Source organism: Miniopterus natalensis, chromosome 7 (genome assembly GCF_054644295.1).
Source record: "Miniopterus natalensis isolate mMinNat1 chromosome 7, mMinNat1.hap1, whole genome shotgun sequence".
Taxonomy (NCBI): Eukaryota; Metazoa; Chordata; class Mammalia; order Chiroptera; family Miniopteridae; genus Miniopterus; species Miniopterus natalensis.
The window spans coordinates 79,060,209-79,072,433 of record NC_142087.1 but is presented as its reverse complement, the minus strand read 5'-3'; the positions used below and the strand labels follow the sequence as shown (position 1 = coordinate 79,072,433).

Below are 12,225 nucleotides of genomic sequence, written 5' to 3'. Positions count from 1 at the left end.
ATGTGTGCTGGCTTCTGTCGGGTATTTGTGGCAACAACTGGAGCTGCCTCAAGTTCCCAGCTTGCGTTTCTCCCAGCCGCACAGGTTAACGGTTCCAGCTTTGCTGGAGGAACAGCGTGTGGGTGGGGCTCTCAGAAGACCCTGCCCGGTGCCAACACTCCAGACCCCTCCCTGTAAACCCGGGTGCGTGCAGTCTCCCAGGTGTCCTTCTCGGGGGCAGGGTTTTTGTTAGGTTCTCCCTTTTGCTGAGGGGGGCACCTTTCAGCTTCTGGGGCTTTCTTTCTGGGTCTTGACCAAAGTTCCCACCCTGTGAAGACCCAGAGCTCAGAAACTAGGCTACGAGGGATTAATAAATGTCCTTGGTGTAACTGGCAGGTTGCCGTCATTGTTAATCTTCTGGATTTGTGCTTTCTGGTTGTTTTTGCCTCTCAGGAATTCCCTCAACTTTCTTGTTAGCTCAGCTATTTATAGCTTGAAAATAAATTCTATCTAGGTTTTTACTGAAAAGGTTCTTAGAGTATCTGGTCTGCAATGTTTTCAGAAACAGGTCTCCTCTCAGAGTAAATCCTTTCCCTTTCTCCCCATCTGTTTATGTTACGATGTGTCTATAAAAGAAGCTTCACTGATTCAAGTGCACTTGGGGATGGTTTTGATAAAGCTCTTTCACCACAGAAGAGGGAGCTGTAGCCCTGAAGAAGAAAGGCCTATCTTCCTACTAACCATGCCATCCCCACCCACCTCATTGCTCTTCCCAAGGGAAACCAAAGCTTAAGGCAAAAGGTAGAATTCTCTGAATGACCTAAAGAAATGGAATTATACCAAGTTTTTGAAGTCAGAGAGAAGAGCAGGTACACAGCTAAAGGTGATTAAACTACAAAAGCCTGACTTCCAGAACAAAAGCACTAAAGAAAGTGTGAAAGGTAACAGTTCAGAGTCATAACTGCTGTTGGAAAACTTATGTTTAAACACGGAAACGTTCAAAGAAGCAAGCTCCGAACAAATGAACTAGCTTTAAATTACCATTATATACAAAAAATTTATTTTAGAAATCACGTATCTTTAAAAAATAACATAGCAGTTTAAAGTTCTTATCCTGACTGGGTATTATCCACCATGTGAATGCCAAGGGTGGCGTGGTACAATTAATTATGTGCAGATACCAAGTCCATGAAATACTCCTGGCATTTATACCAGTTCAAAACATTAATGTAATTTTTAAGAGAAAAACAAAGATAAGAAAGTTCATTTTGGAAACACACAAAAGTATCTTGATCTTGTAAACAGAAGTCCTGAAACTACAGATCCATTGCTGAGACTATTCCAAACACTGGGAAGAGTATGTATTAGCATTTTAATTCATGAACAACTAAAAGGATCCAATGGGACTTACATCAGGAGTGTGGTGTGGGCGTCCCGGCGAGCGAGCTAGAGCAGAACAAGGCGGAAACGCCAAACCTCTCCTTTAGTTTCACAAGTTGGAAGCAAAAAAGTCAAAAGAGTGGGAAGTCCTTTTTGGTAATTTTTTTGGTAGCACTGGTTATCCTTGTTCCTGGTCAATCGGTCTCTTTTACAAGAGTAGCGCCCTTCAATGTCTTAGTTTAAACAGGAGGGAATCAGGACACAAAATAAAAATAAATTTACTCACTATGCAGCAAAAAAGATAGGTCTTTGTAAATGTGAACCAAAGTGCTGTGACTTAACACATTAAGAATGTGGAAGATCATTTTATTGACCAGAGAATTCAAATGACCCTTAAGGATGACTAAAGCAGAATTTTTATGCAATAAACTCCCAAAGACTTAAAATTCCTGTAACATAAAAACAATTACTTTCATCTATTTAGTTATTTTTTTTTTTTTTACCTAATATTCCCAGATTATATCTCTGGGTACTCCCACCCCGATCATGAGGTATTTATATTTGGGGATGAATATAAACCCAAGTTATCTTGGTGAGGGGAGTTTAGGGTTCTCCGACCCAGCTGGAGCCGAATCCAGAGAAATATTGTCCCCTTCTAAAAAATTTCAAGAAAAAGGAAACTTGTTATCAGTTAATTGCAAAAATCTTCTGAGAACACAGCTGCCATGTGTCCACAATGAGTAGTTAAGGTTCAAGCTGAAAAATAAGATTTAAAATGGTAAGAACAAAGTCAGTCAATACTAATCACTCATGAAGACAAGCAACACCTGAGGGCAGTGGTGGGACCACCTAATTTTGATTAGACTGACAGCAAGGCAGCATTTGATGGGAAACGCATTTACTGAAGACGAGCACTGCAGGTAACGAAAAGCCAATGTGGGAGGTTTGATGAAAGATGCTCCTGTACATCTTCAGAAAAACTGGCCGCTAATGTTACTGAAGTGAAAATGTGTAACAGTAAAGCTGCAGGTCTGAGCTTTATTATTAGGACGTCATTTCAGAGGAGAATTGATTCTCTAAAATGGTTTAATAGAGTAGGAAACTCGATTCTTAGGCAGTGTGCCTACTTATCTGTCAAAATGCATTCTGAAAGGAAATGCACAGAAGATGTGGAACAGGCACGAAGATGACAAAAGAGCCCAATCAGAATTCCTCAGGACAGATCCACCTGAGACCTGGAGAGCACTTTAATACTCTACCCTTCTTCAAACGACCAAGAGATTCAGAGAAGGAGCAAGTCCTGTATTTACAAAACCGATGAAAATCACACTGTGATAATCAGTGAATGCAGAGCTGCACGAGTCTGCATTTCCCACTTTTCCCACCATGATTCCACATCAAGGTAAAAAAAGAGCCTTTTGTGCAAATCCAAGGGTGTAGAGGTGGCAGCTGACTGCCAAAGGTGGTCCAATGACTTACTACGGAGGCTGGTGACGGGACACAGGGGAGGGAGGGGCAGAGTCCTGGAGAAAAGAACCGTATTTAAGGCTGGGGCCCTAGTCCGTGGTTGATCTCCGGTACCAGAAGCGGGCCCGGAAGTCGTCGCTGCAGGTCATGAAGCCGGGGTTGGTGGGCGAGTGCACGATGCAGCGCACGATGTTGTTGTGGCCCAGGGACAGCAGGTTCCGGCGCTCGGCCGTGCGCGAGTCCCAGCAGCACAGGCTGATGGTCCTCTCGTCGGGCAGCAGCACGTAGTCCTCCGTGTGGTTGAAGACGGCCTGTGTCCGGTGCACCTGCCGCCCGCTCAAGCCAGCGCCTGCGCATAGACCGAGAGGTTAAGGGCCTGGGAGCCAGGGTAGCTTTCCAAGTTCACACCTCACTCACACTATTCTACTTTGGTTATTAATCCTATCGAAGTGAAACAGCATTTTCAAATTGCTCAAGTATTTATTACACATTTATTGCGCAATTTTGGGAACTCTATAAAAAAGTATGAAAAAGAGAATCACCTCTGGTCCCAACCCCTAAGGCAACTGTTAACTGTGATGCGCTTTGAGGCATAAAAACCTTCTTAAAAACAATACAAAACTGGTACCACATTATGTCTTTTCTATTGTAGTTTAAACCAACTTTCTGTTGGGTACATTTTCCATCATTTTTACTATTTGCAAAGTATCCCATTGTTTGGAAACATCATTACTCAGTTCTTTTCCTGCTAGGCATTTAGTTTGTATCCAATGGTAAGTAACATTGTGATAAACATTCTTTGGACAGAACACAGTATTTCCTTAGAATTAAATTCCTAGGGACAGAATTATTGGGATGTAGGAACATCTATTCTACAAATGAAAGCTTTATGCTTTTTTATGACCATGATAACAAATATTTTGTCCAAAGTACTATATAAAGAATAAAAGCTACCTGATAATTTTACACCCATAGCAATATTTTGATGATTAGCCTTTCCAAATATCTCCATGTTGTATACTCATTTTAAAATTACATAAAATCAGAGCATACATCATATGCTGTCTTTATTCAAAAGCATGCAGTGGAGACCTATAAAGAGGGAACACAGCTTAACAGATAAAAATACAAACTTTGGTGTCTGAGCTGGACTTACCACTTGTTAGCGATGTGATCTTAAATTACTTCACCCCCTAAGTCTTAAATTAATTCTCTCCTGTTTCATGGGATAATTACAGCACCACCCCCAACACTGCTGTGCGGATTAAATGTGACCGTGCTCAATATCTGTTCCTATGCAATTTACTCGATTCTTCTGGTGCACATTCATGCTGCCTCCAACTTTCTCCTACCCCCGACAATGCTGGGTAGACATCCTTGTGTGTGTGCAAGTGCATGCCTGCCCAAGGGTACTTTTAGGTTGAATTTCTAAGAGTGGGTATAGCAGGTGAAAAAATATAGGGTGGGCCAAACACAGGTTTATAGTTTTGAGTATGAGAAATAGTTTTTTCTTGTATTATTATTTATTAAGTATTGTATTATTTTCCATATGAACAATTAGAAACCTACTTTTGCCCCCCCCATGTATATGTATGAAAAGTTTTGATATATGGTACCAAACTGCCCTTCAGAAATATTTCACTAATCGCCACTCTTAACAATATGTGATCTACTGAAATGTTTATCAATACTAGATAATACCAACCCTTTAAATTCCTGAAATCTGATGAGCACAAAATGATAGTTCCCTTTTCATTTCTTAGGTTTACAGTGAGGTTGGCGATTTATCTTTTCTTGGGCCCACTGACCAAAGTCTGCCATGTGTCTATTATATATGCTATGAATATTGCCCCCCCTAGTCCAGCATTTTAATTTTGTTTGCAGTGTTTTTAATTTTAATATCAAAACTTCTAACATTTAATTGGTAATTGATAGTTATCTTTTCCTTCATTATTTCAAGAGCCCTCTGAATTCTAACTAAACACTAAAACTGGAAACAGATCTAAATTTGCCGACACAAAGCGGTCTTAACCTGTGAATTACAAAAAAGAATCTGCATATAAATTCAGTATAACCTCATTTAAAATCAAATCCCAATTCTCCACCAAAACCAACAATAAAACATTCAAAACATTCATTAAAAAACCAAATAAATTCTGTCCAAAGTCTGGTGGACCCCTCCAGCCGCATCACACTCAAACAGTGCTTGTTGCTTCTAAAGGGACAGGTTTCCCATTTTTATTTTGAGCACTTTTTTATCTTTTTTGTAACACACATAGTCTTTCAAACTAGTATTTGAAAAAACAGGTATTTTTCAAACTAGCTTCATACTAAGTGTTTCAATGAAGTCACCAAGAACTATGGAAAAAAAAAAAAAAAAAAAAGACTTTTCCCAAGACTTGCTAGTTGCACCATCTACACCCAAAGCCTGAGGCAGCGGGAAACAAACTCTGGTTTCCATGAGCTAAATTTGTGGTAGGCTATGCTGCCCCCTAGTGGTTCGGATGCCACCAACTCTTTTCTTCTCTGAAATGCTAACTTACCACCACAGCAAAGCCCCCTCTCAAGTGTTCGCTGGAGAGCTTCTGGGTTAGAGTCATGGCAATTCCAGCACATGACACAAACATTTCACAAAGGAGGAAACTAGCTGAAGTTTCCTGGAGGTGTTATACCAAACAACAGCCTTTGCTTCCTCAGGAGCAGAAAAATGAGACATAATATTTTAACAACACTCACTATAAATAGCTAGACTTGAACATACTACTGACGACAGGATAAATTTAAATCTCATCATAGAGCTCACTAGCACAACTGTTACCAATTAGAGACCTACATGAATTAACGAGAAGCAGAAGAACGTAATTTTGTTTTTCTGTCTGAAGGGCCCACTTTGTATCTGGATTCAGGACACTAGGGTCTCACACTTGTGGTCTCACTTGGGGGCTACCTCTGCTCGCTTAGGAATGGGCCAAGATCTCCCCTCTCAGACCTCCTCTCCCTAATGTGTATATTTATGGAGGCTTTTCTCTGGACCACAGAGAAAAGGGCAAGCCATCAGTCTGCAAATACACCAACAGGTTCTCAAATACTACCTGCATGGAATCACATCTAGTTTAAGCTGTTATGTATTAAGAGCAAAGGTAAGAAACTGGGGCTCTAGCCCAGCCGGTGTGACTCAGCGGTAGAGCATCAACCCATGAACCAAGAAGTCCCGGATTTGATTCCCAGTCAGGGCATGTGCCTGGGTTTTGGGCTTGATCCCCAGTAGGGGGCATGCAGGAGGCAGCGGATCTATGTTTCTCTCTCATCAATGTGATGATTCTCTCTCTCTCCTTAAAATAAAAAAAGTAAAATAAAAAAAACATATTAAACCACTGAGATTTTCACAGTGATTAAAAAAAGAAAAGAAACTCAGGTTCTATTTCCAGCTCTGCCTCTTATTAATTGTAGCCTTGGCTAAGCTATTTAACCTAGTTTAAATTTAAGTCTTGGTTACCCTTATCTAAAATGAGTTGTCAAAACTAAAATGATACATAAATGTTGAGTAATATCAATTTCTCACATACCCGTGTATCTGACCAGAGTTCGTCCTGTTGATATTTCCCAAAGTTTAGCTACAGAGTCTTTTCCACTTGAAAGAATGTATTTAGAATTTTTGGAAAAAATGGCAGAACAAACTTCAGCGCCGTCGTGTGCTTTCTCAAAAGTTGTGATGCATCGGTTCGAGACACCATCCCACAACTTTATGCAGCCATCCTTGCTACCAGTCACATACATGTTGGCACTAGGGTTGTAATTAACGGAACATATGGCATCGGTGTGTTGATCTTGAGGATTGCAAGACACAAAACATTGAAATGTGTTGATATCATAAAGCCGAAGAGTAGGATGCTGAGTCCCCACAAGTATAAAGTCTCCAGATGGATGAAAAGAGATGGAGCGTAACATTTCAGCTTCCTGTTAGGACAGAGACATGAACATTAAATGACCAACTGTGAAACAATTATCTCCAGAGGAAATGTGGAAAATATTTGGCTGATGCGAAGAATCCAAAATATCAACAGAGCAAGTAAGACACAGGTATGAGAAGGAACAAAGTATTTTTAAGGCAACAAATGTCACTTCCAGCAAACACCTGAATAGTTTCAACTGAGTGATTTTTTATTCCCATAAGTTATGCTCTAGTGAAGCTAGTTGTTTTGTTTTTAAACTGGGATCTGCAACCTTTAGAGTGAAACGGACTCTAAACCCTTGTTGCATGAACTGGACCAGCAGCAGTCCCGACCAGCCAGAGGACATGGGCGCATGACAGCATGTGAACCATGTGCCAGTGGAATCTGAGCTATATGCCACCTGTGGCATATGTTCTTGTTGCTGTACTCATTTTTAAATGTTTTTTATTTTTACTGACTTTTAGAGAAGGGAGAGGGATAGATAGAAACATCAATGAGAAAATCATCCATCAGCTGCCTCCTGCATGGCCCCTATTGGGGATTGAGCCCACAACCCGGGCATGTGTCCTGACAGGGAATCCAACCAGTGACCTCTTGGTTCATGGGTGGACACTCAACCACTAAGCCACAGTGGCCAGGCCCTACTCTTGTTTTATATATGATCACTGAGACTACTTCTAAAAGGAGAAGTCATATACCAGCTCACTGTATTTAAGAAAAATGTAAATCTTCCCAAACATTTCTAACCTGAATGTACTTGAAGGCTCTTTTTGCAGATGGTTTGGAATAATCGAATAACTTAAGAGTGTAATCCCTTGAACCAGAAGCCAGGATCTGTTCTGTTGGGTGGAAAGCGAGACATGTGACTTCATCCACATGGTCATAAAGAGTCCGGATCACTGGGTGGTTTTCCATATTCTGTTGTGCAGTCTCATTCATCATAACCTAGACCAACAAGAAAAGGAGATACACAAAGTGTAAAATGTCTGACTCACAGTACACACTCTGCAACTATGCTTAGTTAAAGCTGGTTTAAACTACTCTCTCATCCTCCCATGAAGGAATGAAAGGCAAACAGTAAGAGCGGTGCAGAGATTTACCTCTATTGGCATGGCACTTTTGGCTAACATTCTTTCCGTGTCGAGGATCTTTATGGAGGCATCAGCAGACCCAGTAGCTATTAGCTGTCCATCTCTACTATAGGTAGCTACTCGGCATGGTCCTTTATGGGATGTGACATAGCAGGTTTCATACTCTGAAGCCTCTGGGGACATGGTCTGGACATCTGCATCGAATTCCAGGTCAATTCCCGTGCCTGGGGCAACGGTATCTGAACGACCAATTGCATACTGAACAGCAGTATCATCATTTTCCATTCCTGAAAAAAAATAGAAATTAAGGGCATGAAAATGTTATTTTTATTTTTTAAAATTTTATTTTTGTTTAAAATATTACAGATGTCCCTTTTTCTCCCCAATGACCTGTTCCACCCCGTCCCATCCCCCTCCCCAGTCCCTCTCCCCATCATTGTCGAAAATGTTATTTTTAAAGGCGAAGACAGTACTTGGCTGAGTAGCTCAGCTGGTTAGAGCATCATCCTGATATGCAAGGGCCAAGGTTGTGGGTTCAATCCCTAGTCAGGGCACACATAAGCATCAATCAATGAATGCATAAGTAAGTGAAACAAATGATGTTTCTCTCTCTCAAAAAAGGGACAAGATGAAGTTCAGGATCTAAACCAGGAAAGATGTTTGCCAATGTCAACTTCCTACTTCTTGGAGGTGCACGACACTTAATACTTTACAAAACTAGGCACACCGACCAGGGTGTATGCACAGTGACCACACTGTAAGCTAACATGGGTTGTAGAAGATTAGACTTCAATAAGTAGTCACCTCCGCTGATCTTTGCCTCCAAAGTGTTCTGCTAACTACAACTACAGAAACTCAGAAAAGCAGTTCTGTAGTTAAAATGTCCATTTTTCCCCATTCTGGGTTTTAATATTTTTAGTGCTGAGATCTGTGAGTACCAGCTCTGAAGCTCATTAAGTCAGATACATTGCCAAGATTAATAGTAGTGAAACATATCTGAAAGAATGTTAATATTTAAATAAACTGGTTTATCAAGAATATGTGTTTTAAATTTAAAAACAGCTCTACACATCATATGAACGACTATTAGCATAGAAAAAATTAGAAATGCAGATGAACAAAAATAATAAAAATGACACTATATCACCCAGAGATAATTACTGGTAACATGGTGGTATGAATTCTTCTGGACCTTTCTCCATGCACAGTTATTTCACTTTTTAAAACAAAAATAGAACCACACCATATAACAAACTCTCACAACTGAAACTGCCAGGTCAAAGGGCATAAACATGTTTGGTAATTCTATATTTCACTGTTTTCTATGACTCAGCCAAGCACCAGGATAAACTGTTGAACAAGAAAAGGTTGTGATCTTTAAGGAGCTTGCGGCTTTTTTTGGGGGAGGTAGATTGTGTGGGAAACAACCCCCCAAAATAAAGAAAATTTCACAGTACTTCTGTTATGAAGGAAATGAGACTGTATGTTAGAGAAAGTGGGGCGGTTTGGGGATGGTAATGGGGTTGTTTCAGGAGAGGTAACCAGGACTCTGGGATGACAATTTGGGCTGAGACTTGAAGAGAGTCAATAATGCAATGACAGAATGCTCCAGATAATTTGCATAAAGATCCTTAGGCTAGAGAACCAGTTCGAAGTCTTCATACCCTGGACTATGTGTACTCTTCCAGTATCTAGCACGGTACTTGACACATACTAGACACTAAAACTAAATGGAAATATCTTGAGAACATCTGAAACCTTGTCATGGGATCAATGAATCTGCATTCACAGCTACCTAGTTTGATGAGGTGCAGGAGCTGCTCCGAGGGTGCACAAACAGACTGGGGCTTGATTTCATTGATGAGGCCATTAGCAATGCTGATGTAGCCGTCATAGAGCAGCTGGCTAATGATCAACTTGTAGAGCTGCTGGCGGTCCTTCAAGCCCACTTTGGTTCTGTACATCTTGAAGAAGAGGAAAAAAATTCTCTGCCAGCTGCAAAAAGAGAAAACAGGTGGTGGTGAAGGGGAGAGGCACTAGTAAATCACAGAAGCAACAGAGAAATTGGGTCAGACTCGCAGGGCTCAAATCCCAGCTCTCATATCTGCAGTATCTTTGGTCAGTGACTTGTTTGTCTGAGATCAGGTTCCTCAACTGTTAAACAAGTTAGTGAAGGTTGAATGCTTTGGGAATAGTCAAAGGCGAACTGCTTAATAAAACATAGGCAAATAATATATGGCTAAAACAATACAAAAAAAAAAGGAAAAAAAAGGAAAAACCTGAAGGCTTGTGCACTTAGATTGATTTATCAGTGTCTAAGTTCTCCCTGTCTTAGAAAGTGAAACAGGAAATGGCAGGTGAAGGTTTCTGGTTTATGCAAATGACTTCAAATGGTGAACATAATCAGATAACTTGATTATCTTTTTGTTGTCCTTGTTAATCCTCACTTGAGGATATTTTTTCCACTGCTTTTTCAGAGAGAGCAGAAGGGAGGGAGGGGGAGAGAGAGTGAAAAACTACCTTGTGAGACCCAGTGACTGGCTGCTTCCTGCACGTGCCCTGGCCAGGGACGGGAGCAAACCTGCAACTGAGGTACGAGCCCTTGATGGAAATCAAACCTGTGACCCTTAGGTGTGCAGGCCGATGCTCTAACCACTGAGCCACAGAGGCCAGGGTGATAATTTAATTATCTAAAGTCAATGCCTGTACATTTGGGGACAACTGGATAGGTATCAGAAGGCTGGAGGAGCCTGGGGACAGCAATAAAGAATAAAAGTCATATCCAGACAGGTAGCTGTGGCAGAGAAGACAAATGGAAGGAGAGCATGGGAGGGAGATGAACATGAGAAAGGAGAGGAGTGAGTGAGCAGTAACACCAGTACCTCCTGGTATTGCTGTACTTTAGAGTGCTCTGGAAGGGGGAGTGTTATAGGAAAGGGGTGGAAAACAAGTTTTCTAACTACACAACTCCCTTTGAAGAATTACCGAGGCTACTGATCATAAGAACAGCTAACAACTACTGAGAGTTTACCAAGTTTTACCTCACTTAATCCTCAACACCATCCTATAAAGGAGGTCCTGTAATCTTGTTTACAGATGAGAAGGGAAAATAACTTGTCCAAGGTCTCCACCAACCAGGACTAGAATGCAGGTGGTCTGACTCTAGAGGCCAGGTTGCCCCTAACCACTTCATGTAGTGCACCTTAACATAATAAACTAGCTAAAATTTACTGGACACTCAGTATAGTACATCACACACATCCCGTGTAGGCAACTGATAAGCATTACCTCATTCAATCCTCATGTAATCCTATTTAGGAGATGAGCAACCTGTGGCCCTGAGCGGTTAACTCACCCAGGATCACACAGCTTGTAACTGGAAGAGCTTGGATCCTAACCCAGGCTATGTGACCCAGAGCCTGAGTTCTTACTGAGCTGTACTGATGAGTGTTAATGACAACAGCCAACATTTATTAAGCACTTGCCAGACCCCATGCTGAGCACTTGGGTGAAAGTGGCCGCCAGGACTGTCCACACCAGGCCCCGCGGCTTAACCGCTACTCCATCCCGTCTCCTCACTCACGCCCGGAGCATCACGGGGTGCACGGGCAGATTAAAAAAAAAAAGAGAAGCCGGGGAAACAGAAGAGGAGGAGCCCTGCTTCTCAACTCCCACAGAACGCTGGCTCGCTGGGCTAGTGAGCGCCTAATTGCCATCCCAGCTTGCAGGGGAGCACGCCGAGGCCCGAAGAACTCAACCCAGGACTGGTTATGCCCGGAGCTGGAGGAGGGAGCAGGGCGAGAACGCAGACGGCCCCTCACGGTGCGCTCCGCTACCACCCTGGCAGAGAGGTGAACTAAGGATGGAGTGAGGGAGGGAGCGAGGCCTTTGGAGGGGGCCCCAGCCTGGGAACTAGGGGCGCACGCCTCCCCGCTCACCATCACCCCTTCCCGCCTCACCCCAGTCCTTCCCGCGGTCTCCTAAAGGCCCCAGCCCGACCGCACCAGCCACTCTCCACGCATCCCGGGCCCCCAGTACCCGCGAGTCCAGCTCTCCGGGTCTCCTGCTCTTCCAGAAAAATGGAGGCGCCAATTCTGCCCGATCGATCGCTCCGAGCACACACCCACTGCGCACGCGCCAAGGACGCCGCGCCGAGCGCTGCGCTATCGATCGTTGTGCCCTCTCCTGCCGGTCTGGCCATCTTACTTACTGGCACCTTCGAGAGGTTCGTTCACCTCCTCCGGCTTTATCTCTTATGCGGCAACCCTGACGCCAAGAGGCTTCTGTCTCACAGACAAAACTCACGTCCGGGAGAGCGGCGCGGGCGCTAGAACCGCCGCGGGGTCAGGAGGACC

The 12,225-nt window shown here is 42.7% G+C and overlaps 1 protein-coding gene across 2 annotated transcripts; it reads right to left on the bottom strand.

Annotated features, from left to right (window-relative positions):
* Positions 1-1,016: 1,016 nt before the first annotated feature.
* CSTF1 (cleavage stimulation factor subunit 1) lies at positions 1,017-12,174 on the bottom strand. 2 transcript variants are annotated; one of them, XM_016214214.2, is made up of 6 exons: positions 12,081-12,174; positions 9,666-9,865; positions 7,880-8,157; positions 7,527-7,724; positions 6,393-6,783; positions 1,017-3,175 (listed from the first exon to the last, which is right to left on the bottom strand). In XM_016214214.2, the coding sequence occupies exons 2-6, from the start codon at positions 9,832-9,834 to the stop codon at positions 2,916-2,918; spliced, it is 1,296 nt and encodes a 431-aa protein (XP_016069700.1). In that variant the 5' UTR covers positions 9,835-9,865; positions 12,081-12,174; the 3' UTR covers positions 1,017-2,915. The 2 variants fall into 2 exon arrangements, with proteins under 2 accessions (XP_016069700.1, XP_016069699.1); XM_016214213.2 differs by lacking the exon at positions 12,081-12,174 and adding an exon at positions 11,909-11,997.
* Positions 12,175-12,225: the final 51 nt, after the last annotated feature.

What these genes read in the sequence shown, in the direction of transcription:
- CSTF1 (XM_016214214.2), bottom strand. Translation starts at nt 9,834, where the DNA reads ATGTACAGAACCAAAGTGGGCTTGAAGGACCGCCAGCAGCTCTACAAG. An exon ending in CCTGCACCTCATCAAACTAG is followed by an intron (nt 8,158 to 9,665) that starts GTAGCTGTGAAT and finishes ATTTTTTTTCAG; the next exon opens with GAATGGAAAATGATGATACT. An exon ending in AAAGTGCCATGCCAATAGAG is followed by an intron (nt 7,725 to 7,879) that starts GTAAATCTCTGC and finishes TTGTTGGTCTAG; the next exon opens with GTTATGATGAATGAGACTGC.